This window comes from Parasteatoda tepidariorum, chromosome 7 (genome assembly GCF_982258835.1).
Source record: "Parasteatoda tepidariorum strain Cologne lab strain chromosome 7, Ptep-v5.0, whole genome shotgun sequence".
NCBI lineage: Eukaryota > Metazoa > Arthropoda > Arachnida > Araneae > Theridiidae > Parasteatoda > Parasteatoda tepidariorum.
The window spans coordinates 73,707,643-73,722,949 of NC_141761.1; the positions used below are offsets into that span (position 1 = coordinate 73,707,643).

General features: G+C 27.5%; 1 protein-coding gene across 5 annotated transcripts in view; it reads left to right on the forward strand.

Moving 5' to 3' along the window:
• Fuca (alpha-L-fucosidase) overlaps positions 1 to 15,307 on the forward strand; it is a 74,718-nt gene that overhangs the window by 32,641 nt on the left and 26,770 nt on the right. The window contains exons 1-2 of one of the 5 annotated variants that reach the window (XM_087168076.1): positions 4,290 to 4,631; positions 14,473 to 14,740. In XM_087168076.1, coding sequence (XP_087024202.1) covers positions 14,628 to 14,740 — 113 coding nt within the window. In that variant the 5' untranslated portion in view covers positions 4,290 to 4,631; positions 14,473 to 14,627. Of the gene's footprint in view, positions 1 to 4,289; positions 4,632 to 7,559; positions 7,648 to 14,303; positions 14,741 to 15,307 lie in introns of those variants that run through there. The other 4 variants (XM_087168077.1, XM_087168075.1, XM_087168074.1 and 1 more) reach the window with 4 other exon arrangements.

Below are 15,307 nucleotides of genomic sequence, written 5' to 3' on the forward strand. Positions count from 1 at the left end.
GGGAAAAGATATACCATGTGATTGCTATTTTATCAAGGAAGCCAACTCAGAAGACAAGGAAACCCTTAATTTCAGAACTAATTTTTGTGTGAAAGGCCTTTAAGAACTTTGCGTTACTTGAGTGATAATTTTAATTGATATTATACTACTAATTCTATTAATATTATTTTGTTAATTTTTCATGTGTACTATAAGAAAATGTACAATTGTAAAGTTCAATTTTTTTTAAATTTGTCTACCATATTAAATTTAATGACAAATAAATAAATACCAAGGTGGCCCTTGGACGACTAAATTTTTATTGCTAAATTAAACCCTACGAATGACTTAAGTATCTCTAAAGTTATAAAATAATCTTCTTGGTATTTCTTGAGAAATTAATGAAAATGTCAAAATCTGAAAGTTTCTCGCCCATCATTGTAGGGCAGTATGTATTATTGTTACCCAATAGTTGTATTCTCTGTTAAATAATTACTCTCACAAACATGTGGAAGTAGAGCGTCTATCAATAATCCACAGTAAATCATTCCTATCTGTGAGAATATTTTAAAGTCACACCAAATTAATTTTGATAGACTATAATCAAACGATCACTGACAAAGTGTCCATCCTAAAGGTTTAAAAGACCTCAAAAATTAATAACTTCTGAATTTTCTTTTTAAAATTTAACTTTTATCTATTGCGAGATATTTAGAGATTATTCTAGTGCACAAAATATTCGTAAAGGTTCGTGAGCATTAAAAATAGTCTTAAATGTATGCACAAACTGTAATTTGTTTCAGTTTTTGAATTTTTATCTGATTGACTTGTATAATCAATAATTTGAAGAATATGTAAACTACTATTAATTCCATTTCACATAGGATCAATATTTTTTTTTCCCTTTAAGTTTAGAATATTTGGTAAATTTGGCTTGACGACTTTCATTGAACGATTAAAAAAATAATGGCCTATCGGGGAATACTCATGGGTTTCGCTGTTGTTGTTCATTTACGTCGCACTAGAGCTGCACTATGGGCTACATCTTTTTTTCAGTTCATTGTAAAAACTTTTTCTTACAATTTTACCCTTATCAGGCGCATGGGTATGCTGAGCTTTATGACTTACTGTATGATCATTTTCTAGAATTAACGAAGCTTTACAATCATCTGAAATACACTTGTAATAGATTTTCGTTCTGTGTTTCATCCTTATTCTAAATAAAACCAATTTACCACCTCGAATTGATTCGACATACTCAAACTGAGCCATTTTGTTTGCATGTAAATCTTGGAGCCTACCTTAAAAAGTTATAAAGATAGTGGTGTTATCTCTTCCCTCTTTTACAAACAAAACTGGAAATTCAACTCCTTATCAACCCATACCCAATATAACAGGTGCTCATAAAAGAAAATTTTTTTGTTTTGTTAATTTTTAATATTTTTTATTCCTGTACTGATTCACTCTTACTCTTTCACTTATTTTACACTACAATATTTTAAATTGTTAATTTTTTAACAGGAATTTTTAAATTTTTTCTCATTATTTTAGAATAATTTAAGTCAAAATAAGTGAAAATATTATATTTAGCATTTTATAATTTATGATTGCGCAGTACAAAATGAAACACCGTTGTTTTTCCTGCATTAAAATTTTCTAAACATGACGCTTCCAACCAATCTTCAAATGTGCACTTATTTAGAGTTAAATTGAGAAAAACAATTATTCATTATTGAAATTACAAAATTAATTATTAATGTACTTTTGAGTAAGAATTATTGATACAATTTTATAAAAAAAACTTTCGAATAACGTTTTTAAAAAAATGCACAAGTTTTTTCCTGATAATCTAAACAAATTTTTAGTAACTATTCGAGTATTTTTTAAAGTTAAAAAATACCTAAATATATTTTTGCTTGTAATTAGAGTGTCAGGAAAAAAAAATTTAAAACGGACACCACTCTCCAATCTACGTCAAAAGATTATTAATATGCTACCTTTGTAATTTTTCGCCTACACTTTACGACGACGACAAATGAATCAACAGCAACAAAAGTATTCATTAAAAATAAAAATTGAAAGCATTACTTTATAAAACTGCTTACTTTATACAGTGCCACTATTATCTCTTTTTTTATTATTTTGTAAAAAAAAAATTTTAATCGAGTCTTTTAATGTTTATGAGTTTTTTGAATATTACATAGTAAGAAAATTTTAATCATAAAGCATCTTTTATGGTAATATCATGTTACTATTCATAAAGCACCTTTTTATGAACGGTAGCATCTTCACTTGAATTCCATAAATAACTATCATTGTGGTATACTGATTATTTTTTACTATCATTTTGAGGTTTCAAAAAAAAAATAAAAAAGCAAATGCTACAGTTTGATTATTCCCAGCATTTTCAATCGGATAATGCAATGCAGTATGCCCTTCAAATTTAAGTATAAAAAATGCACGAAGACACACGATATGTATAGATAATCTTCAAAAAGTTAGCAAAGTTACCCCTTGTCATTTGAACGGTACCCATAAAAAAACACTCGGAAATGTCGTGTAATGTTTTAACTCAAATCCCTAAAAATCCCTTGCGCATCCGAAAAATTTTGCAAGTTTCACTCTCCCACTAAAGGAAGAATTAATCAACTATGTCTCTCAAAACGGAGGGAAATCGGTTTTCCATTTGAGACCCTTTATCGTCATTGGCATCATAAAGATTTGGCGAGTAATCATCTACGGGAACAGGTGCGGTTTTTCAATAGAGCTCCTCCGCCCACCTCATCAATCATTCAGGTAGGGGAGAAACTTTTAGGCGAGATCTATAGACAGCGCAGAGGCTCTCATACATTGTGGCGGCGTGTGTTCTTACTGTCGACAAACTATACTGTAAACTCTTACTTAAGTAAATTTGGTCAGGACAAAGCAATATGTTGGTCTTAGGAAAGTTTTTGTTTTACACATGGGGTAATAAATAGAGTAAAGTTACCGTACTGAATGGTATCAACATTTATGGGGTAAAACAAACCATACTTCTGATAATAAAAAATCAAAATATACAGCATTCAAACCATTCATTTGGTAATTTTTTCGATCAAATGGTAATGGCTTACCGAAAATTCTGGTACTGGTTTATTGAAAAATTATGGCACTTATTACCTCACATTTAGTAAAAAATGCAAAACTGAAAATTTTTTTTAACTGAATAAATTATTTTTATAAATTATTTATTTAGTAAAAAATACAAAACTAAAAAATTTTTTTAACTGAATAAATTATTTTTAAAAATTATTTATTTAGTAAAAAATACAAAACTAAAAATTTTTTTTAACTGAATAAACTATTTTTATAAATAATTTATTTAGTAAAAAATACAAAACTAAAAAAATTTTTTTAACTGAAAAAATTATTTTTATGCCATGCTCTAAGGTATTATGAGAAAATTATCAAATTTTAAAGCATTTACCATATTATAAAACCATTTTATATATTTAATTTTAACTTACCATTACTAACTAAAAATACTGAGCTTTGTGGTGCTCCCATAAAGCCTGAAATATAAGGAATCATACCTTATTCAGGTAGTTTTGACCAGACTTTTTCCTCAGTGCACAAAGAAAGCAGTAATATAAAAAGCAATAAGTTAATAATTAAAATTCTTCTCTCCTATATTCAAAAATATATTTAAATACTTGAAAAAAACTTGATAACCGTGGAAGATATAACTATTTATAGTTTAAAAAAAAATATGCATTTACTTTTTTCGATTGGTTACATTTTAATAATAACTTAATAACTATACATCTAATATTACACACTTTTATTTGTTATGAGAAGTGCATATAACTAATATCTCGAAAATAAATACTTTACTATAGTAGAAATCCTTTATATTGGGAGAAAAGATGTATTAACTCAAAAATTTTAACTATATATATATATTAATAAATTTTAATAACTACCCACTTTTAGAAGTCGGATAAAATATTTTACTAGTAAATCCAAACAGCAAGAATTTATTTTATTATATTCTAAATTATTTTCAGCCATTTTTAAAAAATTGATGCTCGAATATTCACGCTTTTAGTGAAAGAAAGTTTGAATTATCATAATAGAATGCGAAAATGGAATATGGCCTGTAAAAACCATTTAAGTAACAGCTTTTAGATAAAACGGCTTTAATCTATCAAAAAAACATCAATGTTCTCGGGAAAACTTTAAGAAATCTTCTTTTTAATCTGGAGAGATAAGACTCTATTTGTTAAGCGATAAGACAATCGAAGTTGTATTCGAGAGAAAATTTTATCTTCATACGCGGTCATGTTACTGACTAATGCACTTTTTCTGGCTGCATTGCAGCTCGTAATTGGAGACTACACACCTGATTGGATCTCTTTGGATTCCAGGCCATTACCAGATTGGTATGACGAAGTTAAGATTGGCGTTTTTATTCACTGGGGTGTGTTTTCTGTCCCAGGATTCGGATCAGAATGGTTTTGGTCAGATTGGGAAGGAAAAGAGCCAAGTTTTATAGAATTTATGAACAAAAATTATAAACCTGGTTTTACATACCCAGAATTTGCATCAGATTTTACCGCTGAGTTTTACAACCCAGAACAATGGGCAGACATTATAAAAGCCAGTGGTGCGAAGTAAGTTAGGATTTCTGTATATCAAATACTAACATTTTATTCAAGGCATTGTTATACTACATGTTTGAAAAAGCGAATGTTCGAAAAGCGAATGAATGCTTAGAACTTTTTTTATATAACCAGCGCAGAGCATATCTGATCCATACTTGAAAAGTCCCAAAATTTCCGCAATTCATTTTGAAATTTTTTGCAATAGTTGTGCCATAAAATGTTGTCGATGAAAAACCAATTGAGTCACATTAGACGTTCGTAAAAATGAAATACTACATGGAAAAACAATGAGTTTTCGTTGTTGAAGTTCATTTAGAGCATTATTTTGTCATTTTATGGTCGTGTAATTTTTCGTTTCGTTATCACAAAGACCATTCAATTTAATGTTTCTTGACATTTGCTTTGAGATTTTATATTTTATAACCGGTGTGAAACCCAGTCGACCCAATTTCAGTTTACGTCTATCAGTGTTCAACTCTATCAATGTCTATCAATGCTTATAATTTTGAATCCAACCTAGAAAGCATGGAATCTCTTGGATGAATCATTGTAGAAAATTAGCCTTTGTGGAGGGCTTGCTATCTTGACAATCTAGGGGATTCAACCTTAATCCGTTTACCATCCGTCTATGATAATTTATGTTAGAACTCGGTCGGTGAGAGCCAGGAGCTAAATTCGTATTAAGCAGTCATAGCTGAGATTTGAACCTGGGTCATCTCAATAGTAGGCAATTGCTGAGGAAACGGGCAACACTTTCCCCGTTGTGAAAGGGGAGAATTAGTAATGGAATTCAACCATATTTATGTTGAACGGTAATTAAAAATTTCTTCAAATGCTTGAGTATGAATTAAACCATCCTATTTCATTATGTGCTTTTCTATTCATAATCATATACTGTACACTTTAAAAAATCACTAAAAAATTCTCATTTTGTTTAATAAATTTCTGTAGTGTCTAGCAAAATTATAACTTGCGTGAGTTTCGAGACAAATTCAGGCTAAATTTTGTTCAATACATGACAAAAACTAGGATTATGACAAAAACTTAGTCTTGCATCCGACAAAAACTAAGAAAATCTCGGACTTTTTGTAGGAGAACTAAGGCTGTTGAGTCAACATTTTCTTCATTATCCAACAGTTTATAGATTTTTATAGATTTGTAATTTAAAATTATTTTAAAAATACATTTTTTTTTAGAAAAAAAGCATTGTGTTGGGGATTTTAAATAATTTTCGCATTAAGCAAATATTTAATGATTTTCCTTCTTTTTATATCTTAAGCAGAAAAGGTAAGGAATAAAGAGTTCTACTATATTATAATCAGTGATGCATAGCAACGATTATGACTAAATTAAAAATATTTGACAAAAAAATATTTAATAAAATATTTGATAAAATATTTATAAAACTTTATAAAATATTTAATTAATTTGATAAAATATTTATAAAAATATTTGACAAAAATTAATTGACGGATATTTTTGAACACGGATATATTGTAGTTTATCTTAGTGTTTATGTTTACGAAAGCTAATACATTTAATAAGAAATAAATTGTAATGTGATATTATTTAAATTATATTACTATTTTTAAATAAAATTAATTTTTTATTTATTTATTTATGCAGAGAAAAGCTACAAAAGTTATTAAAAAAACTTAGTGACTAGAAACTGCTAAATTCCCTTGGAAAGATTAATTAAAAATATTCATAAAAATACTTTTAATTATTTATATTAAATATAATAATATATTTTAATACGTTTTCAAGAAATTAATTATTTTAATTTTTTTTTATTGACAGAAGATTAATTTTTAAAAAATAATTAATGCATCACTATTTGAAAGCCTTGGACATAACAAGAATTAAAAACTTTCATGTTAATAATTTGCTGTAAATTATTTTTATAGTTTTTCCCAATTCTATTTTTTTTAAAAATGAATAAGAGAAACAACGACTTTTGAAACTTAATATTATTCTAATAAATATTTAAGTCGGTACATTTTTTTATAGAATGCTCTTTTTTAAATAATTATCGCTGCGTGTCTTGGGATATTCATCCACTTTTAGATGCCCCTGGATAATTTTTTCCTTAATTTTTTTCCGCACACGCGCTGTATAAAGCAACTACTTCAATTACTGTTATCCGGCGCAGTTTTTATTATTTTTTTTTAATTTTAAAGCAATAATTTCGTTGTCAGTTTAAAATTGATTCAAACGCTTTGTTTAATTTTTTTTAAATATTTAAGCTATAGCAAAAGTGGCACTAGACCTAGTATACATTTCGGATATTTACCAAAGGTCCAGTCATACTAGGTCTGGTTAAGTGCCACTGCTCGGTATACATTTGCCCGGTATACCCTACACTGATGTTTTTTAAAGGTCAAGTGCCACTGCCCGGTATACATTTGCCCGGTATACCCTACACTGATGTTTTTTTAAGGTCAAGTGCCACTGCCCGGTATGCATTTGCCCGGTATACCCTACACGGATGTTTTTTTAAGGTCAAGTGCCACAGCCCAGTATACATTTGCCCGGTATACCCTACACTGATGTTTGTTCTAATCTATCGTCAGTAAGTATTAAAATATTGAATAAATGTAATTATATCTACGAATAAATTAATATCAAATCGGATGTAATAAATATTTCGGACATTCACCAAAGCGACTAATTTGATTGTCAACATTCACCGGTGAAGGTCAACAACCACCGATTTCGGTCATTCACAGTAACATGCACATCATTTACATAATAACCTCATCAGGACGATTATTTCATACTTTGCCTAAATAGCATCCGACATTTCAAAAAATAAAAATAATTGGTTTTGTTGGCGATGATCTCGTAAGGTGATGAAAAATCATGCATAGTACAGGTAAGGAAGATATTAACATCGAAGGAAAAGTGGATGAATACCCCAAGGAACCTTATCGCTGTGTTTCAAAATATAGACATAGTAACAATTAAAACTTAGCTCGTTAATAATTTGTTATCATTTATTTATGCAGTGTTTCCCAATTAGAAGGTAAAAAATGAATAAGAGAAAAAACGATTTTTTGAACTTATTTTAACAATAAAGTAAATGTCTTCATCAATAAAGTAAATGTCATTCTAAAGTAAATGTCTTCACGATAAAGTAAATGTCTTCATTTCCTTTTGGCAGAATATGCATTTTTCGTTAATAATTTGTTATCATTTATTTATGCAGTGTTTCCCAATTCGAAGGTAAAAAATGAATAAGAGAAAAAGCGATTTTTTGAACTTATTTTAACAATTATTTGTCTTCATTTCCTTTTGGCAGAATATGCATTTTTTTTTAAAAATATTCCATACCTATTTGAAATTGTCAGCAATAGTTAGGAATAAAAACATGCTCTTTAGTAGTTTGTTATTTTATTCAAGCAATTTTTTACAATTCTAAAGTTTAAAAAAATGAATACGAGAAAAAAAAATGATTGTTTAATATTTGAACTTATTCTAATAAATATTTATGTCTTTATTTTCATTTGAGTCACCAGAAGTGCTGTGCAACAACCTTTGAGAAGCTTTATTGATTCTTGTAGTTTCATTTCGGGTGATCAATCTAGATATATATTAGAATAAAATATTTGTAGGCACGTGTTTGAGTATCTGTTTACCGATTTGAGTTCAAATGGCGGCTCCTTACTGCGGAATTTAACGGGAAGATAGATATTTTTGTATCCATGCTTGTTGAAAAAATTATTTTCGTTGAGGTTTTCGTGGTATTTGTTTTATTTTCGCACATCTGACAAGGACGAAAACATGATTTTGGATAAAATTTTCGTAATTAAGTGTGTTAAGTGGGTAATAAATTTAGAATTTATGTACTCTTAGATTTCTAAAAATACTTTACTTTTGTTTGTGTTCTCTAATTATTTACTAAGGTATAGCAGTTTTGTGAAAGATAAAGGCAATGGATAGACTAATGATTTGAAATCTTTAAATGCGTTTATCTCCAAGCAGATTTATTTTAGACTTTACACCCCCTTTAATCGATAACTCATGTTGTTTTTAAAATAATTATCTACAATTTTTTATGAGTGTTTATAACTTTAGCACACGTTTTGAACTATAATCTAAGAGAAAAATGTAGAATTTCTTTTTCTTATGTAGGTTTTTTCGCAAAGAGAAGTGTGGAAATTTTTAAAAATTTGTTTTTATTTTAAGTAATTGATCTCTAATTCAGTAGTGTATGCATTTGCTTTTAAGATAAGAGTTCAAAACATAGTTGATAGTCTTCTGAATAAAATCTTCAAATTAATTTTTGTTTTAGGTGAATGAATTTTTTTTCAGTTTTTAGCGTACATGCAAAAAAATCCTTATTTTTATGTGAAAATTGCCATTTAAAAAAATAACAATAATAATATTTTTTGCTAATTTAATGTGTTTTTACACATAATTAACTACTAATATATATAAAAAAGTTTTGTCAAAACTAGTCGGATACCTTAAAGCACTTTGCCTTCAAAATAATAATTTTATATTTTTTTCACAACTCATTCATATGAAATTTGTATGGAAAAACGGCCATATATTCCCCCTTTAATTTGAATCAAAAATAGTAAAAAAAAATTAATACTTCAATTTTTGAATTTTTTTCAATGCAAGTAAAAAAGTTTAATTTTAAATTAAAAAGCAATCATTTGCCGTCTTTCTACAAATGCTTCCTGACGACTTGACGTTATTTTTCAGTCGTTTTGTTACGTAAAATGTTACTTCATTTTAAGATTGTCTACTTAGAGAAAGTCAATAGTTATTGAGTTGCTAAGAAACTGTTCTTACGTGCTCTTTAATTTTTGTGCAAAATTTTGGCAAACACTGGCTAATGAGCTACAATATTGCTTTTCTCCGTTTTTGTCACTTTTAGTGCAAAAGAAGTTCACATTTTTCGAAGGGCAACGAACATGATTTAACTGTATCTTTCTTCATTCCGATGTCTTATAATTTCGTTTATTAAATACAGTTCTTTTTTTTTTAAAAAAATGAAGTACAACAAACATTAGAAAAAAAGAAGAAAGACCAAAGTTAACCCCCTGAAACTCCCTACACGGACAAAAAAAATCTGGTTGAATTACCGTACTGTATGGTAATGATAGTTCTGGTAAATAAATAATTATGCTAATAAAAAGCAAAATATACGGTATTTAAATCATTCATTTGGCAACCTTTCCGCACATATTGGACTGGCAATCTTTCCTTCATATTGGTTTACAGGAAATTTTGATTTTCCAAACCATAAATCTTTTTACCACACATTTTGTAAAAAATACAAAACTGAAAAATAACGGAATTTAACCGAGGAAGTTTTTTTTATGCCATGCTCTAAATTGTCACGATATAATTATCACGTTTTACTACACTTACCAATTTTTACAATTATAAAACAATATTTTCTTGACAATTTTATCAAAATCATTAAAAATTTCTGATCTTTTTGTTGTTTCCACGAGGCCAGAAACACGATAAATTTTACATTGTTCCACAGTTTTGACCACACTTTTTTTCTCTGTGTGGCACGCCAATATCTTGCGGCATTTATCAACTAAGGCTGTGGAGTGTTTTGTAGCGATGGAGATGTTTCCGATTCACACAGGTTCTTTAGAGTCATATAGACGATAGTCAGGATACTTAAGTGATTCAAGGACGTTTCATGCAGTCATGGCCTGTTTGGTTAGGAAAATAGCTACTGCATTCTGGGGAGTTTTATCTAGCATTTCTTTTATCTATACCTCTCACTTTAATTTTTATTCTTTGTACACTCTCATAGCCAAGAAAAAGCCCTCATTTTTACTATATAGAGTGATTTATTTTAATGATAAAGGTATCAATAAGATATTTATCAGTCAAATCCAGATGAATATAAATAAGTAACTTAGGTATAATGGAAATGTTTAGATTTAGGCAAAAGATTTTATGGAGATTTTTTTTTAAAATTCTACTATGTTCGTTTTTCTTATTTTGAGTTTCTAAAAATATATCTATATCCCGTTTTGTTAATTAACTACTGATTGAAATAAAATTAAATAATTGAATATTAGAAGAATTTCCTACTGTTTTTTTTATTTTATCCAAGAAGCGAGAAATGTTGATGAATGAAACGGTGAGTTCCTGTAGGCGGGTTAGCAGAATGTCGCATATTTAATTATCTATCATTTTATTTTATTTATTTATTTTACTTTAGTTTTCTTTAATAAAATGAGTACATATTAATAAGAAATTGCCATGTCATAAATATTTCAGCATTTGATTAACATTATAGTTATATTTTTTAATAACCTTTATATACTTGGGGAAAATTCAACATTTTGTTGTTTTCTAAAACGTTCCTAAAATGTTACTTTTTATTTTAATAGTGAAAGTAATGCTTTCGAATTTTTTTTCGTTGTCATACTTATTACAACGCACCACACAAATAGAATTCTTTAGTATTACGCGTAACGTTTCCTTGTATCGTTTGTTATGTTGGAAATGAGAGCAAGTAGTTGTACTGCTTGATTGTAGTTTGACTTGTGCTATTCTGCTGAAGAATAATCACTTTTACTACGCAATGCAAAATCGAGATACCCCTTCATTAATAAAAACATAGGTGAACATTGTTGAGCAATGCAAAACAAATCCATCATTCATGTTTTTTTTAAATGACATTCTGTTTTCGTTTAAACGTTCTAACACATGTGTGTGCTTTGAATTAACCTCACTTAATCAATAGTGCCTTTAATAGCAGAAAAATAAGTGGAGAAATATTATATTTAAGGCATTCTTCTTTTAAACTTAAATTAGTTTTATATATATTTACCAAGCCACTTTTTTAATAGCTTGGTTTTACCGGAATAACCTAAGCTTTATTAGACTTCAGATTTTAACCTGCTAATATTAATCTGTAGTCTTTACAATAAGCTTGATACATCTACATTAAGCATAGAAATATGGTCAAAACTAACAGAATGTGGTAAAAGTTTTGTCGCTATGATGGCACCAAAAGTTTCGAAACTTTTTACTCTTTTAGTAATGATGTTAGTAAAATAAGCAATAAAATGTGTTTTTTTAATATGTCATAAAATGGTCAATGTGGTAAAATTTTTTATTTTTATCATGATATTTTAGAGCATGGAATAAAAGCAATTTATTCGGTTATTTTTTTTATTTTTGTATTTTTTTCTCATATAATGAGAATTATAATTTTGAAAATGTAGAATGTCTGGAAAACCGTTTCCATATGAAAAAAAAAACCAAATAAATGGTTTAAATACCATATTTTTATTTATTTTTTTCAAAAAAACTTAATTTTCAATTAATTTTTTTTCAAAATGTGATTTTAAAAGAATTTTTTTCTCCGAGTAAATAAGCATCAAATTTACAAAAATGTCATTTGTTAATAGTTTAAAAATCTCTTTAACTAAAAATTCCTAATTTATTTTTAAAATTCAAAGCTAGCCGTTGAAATCTTTAATATATTTGTCCTTTATTACTTATTTGAAGAGAAAGGTATTTAAAAATTGGTACTTATTTAATAGATTCTGTCATTTGTTGTCACATAACAATAAAGGACTATTAAGTACAATTTATCCTTAATACATAATGCTGGTTAATGTCTGTTTTGCAAAGCTTTTCATCGAAATTATTTTAACTTACTATTTAAATTTTATTTTCTGCATAGTTAAATTAGATGTAAAATTTTATTCTATCTTCCGCATTAACTAAGCACTGTAAAGCCTTCATAAGAACTAATTAAACAATGCTTATATTGTTTGAATTTCTGTTATAACAAAAAAGTTAAGCAATGCTTTTGCGATTTATTATCTTAATTGATATGGAATAAAGTTTATCCCTAATTAAAGTAACTTTAAAGATATCAGGAAAGTATTTTTCTTTTTAAATTTGTATACTCTACTGAAATTTTCTGAATAATTAATGAAATTAAATCCATCATGTGCTGTTATTTGATCCCCCTTTTAAGTATTTTAAAGGGAAATTTCTTAGTTTCTGATGTACACTATTTCATAATATCTAATATTCAGTATTTAAAACTTTACCTTAATTAATTACGTTTGAAACAATTAATGGAAGAATTATTAAATCAAAGATTGCGTGAATTCTTCGATGTCTTTTTGTTATTAAAATTATTCAAGCGCATCTGTAAAATTACATAACTCAATTTTGAATTATTTTATTTTTTCATTGGAAATCAGACTTTTCTTGCAGGTTCTTAACTAAACACAATATTAAATTATTGCTATGAAACCCCATCATTTATAAATTGTTGTTTTGAAAATTATGAAATACATTTCATTGTAATTTTGAATCTGAAGAATTTTATTTATATAGATAAGCAAATTAAACATTGTTTTTCTTTAAATTGCACAAGATAAAAAATTATATAATATAATTTATAAAATTACATGGGTTTATAAAATTATATAGGTCTATAAAGCTATATAAGTTTATAAAATTGTATGAAGAAATGGAAACTTTTGATGTAAATGGTTTTAATGATTGTGTTAAAAATATTTATCTCACACATTAGCACAATAAAATAACATGCAATTTAGACAAAATTAAAACAAAATTTTGAATTAAAGAAACTAAACACAGATACACGATTGCCCAATGAGGATCAAGTTCTAATGTGTCCATCCCAGTTTTCTTGACCTTTGGTTTTGGGTATAGAAGCTGATGTTCCAATTGGGTGATCATCTGATTAAAATAATAGTACGTGACAAAATATTATTTACTTATTGTTTTGAAATTTATCTTTTGTTTATTTATTTATTGATTAGCGTGGCATAGAACTAGTTTTTTTTCAGTGTTGCTGCTTATCAAAGTATTGATTATTTGTACATGCATTATTTATTATTAGAAATTTTCTCATTTAATGTTTTTTATATAAACATGCTATAAATTTAAACCAAGCAAATAACACAATAAACTAAAATGTATCGAAATGTAGTGATACAAATTTATAGAAAAATTGGTTCAGATTAAAACCTTAATATTGATTTTTTGATCTCTTCAAACTAAAACAAACAATAGCCTTGTTTCATTTAAATTGCCAAATGAAATTTGAAAATCAATACTAAAAATTTCAGACCAAATTACAATGGAAGCACTAAATCACTGTAATTAAATAAATAAAACTGTAAAAATCACGGTAAAACTGTAATTTATAAATGCTGCACTCAGAGTGCTACCATTTTTCATAGTATAATTTGATCCGAAAGTTTTTACAGTAAAGAGTAAAAACTGATTTAATATTGAATTAAATGGCAGTAGAGTCAAAATTGACAATGTAAGGTCAGGCTTATAATACTTTGAAAAATATTACCTGAAAATATTTAAATATCATAAGTTACCTCAATTGTTTTATTTAATTAACCATATTTCATTATTTTAAAGCATTAAAAAAACATTTAAAAATTTTTTTCTTATCGTATTTCATAGCAACTCAAAATTAATTTTAAAATCAATTTATTTTCATTCTCCGTGAGGAAACATCCTTATAAATTAAAGGCTCTTCACGTGAATTGAATTTTATTGCAACATCATTAAATACAATAGTCGGCCAATGCCACTACGCTCTTTCGAGCTTTCAATATTTTCAAAGATTAGATAATATTTTATTATGAGGTGCAATCAGTTGCGATTATATTTTATCTTTGATAAATCTCTCCTTATTTAAGCAACACATTTCGAAAGTTAACTCAGAACTCCCTTGGGAGAACGGACCTCATTTCTTTTAATAAAAAAGGTGAAAAATATATCAACATGAAAATCACAGCTTTAGTTGTGGTGACTTTAATAAACTTATCATTTATTTATTGTTACACCCCAGACTGGACTTCTTTGGATGCGAGACCCATTCCATCTTGGTATGATGAGGCTAAAATTGGTATTTTTATCCACTGGGGAGTATTCTCTGTTCCGGGTTTTGGATCGGAATGGTTTTGGTCTTATTGGAATTCAAAGTCACAGGCTTTTGTAGATTTTATGAACAAAAACTACAAACCTGGTTTCACTTATCCTGAGTTCGCACCAATGTTTACAGCTGAGTTTTATGATCCGGAAAAATGGGCAGAAATATTTCAAGCATCAGGTGCTAAGTAAGTTTTCGTTTTCTCTTTTTTAGGAAAAATTATTTTTAGTTAAGTGATTTTTCAGGAAAATAAATTCATTTGATTTTCATGATCTTTAAAAGATTTAAAAATTAAGATCACTGGAATTATTAGAAAATGTCAATATTGTTAATAAATTTGAACTTAAAGTTTTAAAATTATGAAACAAAATCTCGATACATAGAGAGGGCGCATTTTGATGCTAACAATCAAAATTTCTAGTACTAGTGTTTCTTTCTACTGAGAAAAAAGTATTTTCTGAGCTACCAGAACATGGTTAAATTTACCATGTTTCTGGCTCTATGAGAGAACCTATGAGTTAGATAATTTTAACCGAATCCCTTCGTTAATGATTTTGGTAAAATTAACAAAATATGGTTTTATAATGTGCAATAAGTTTAGTGAATGAGTTGAAATTTGAAAATTTCGATGTGATACCTCATAGTATGGTATGTGAAATATTTGCTTGATTAAATTTAATTTTCAATTTTATTTTTTACTAAATATGTGGTATTAGGAACTATAATTTAAATCTTTACCAGATGAACAGAAAAA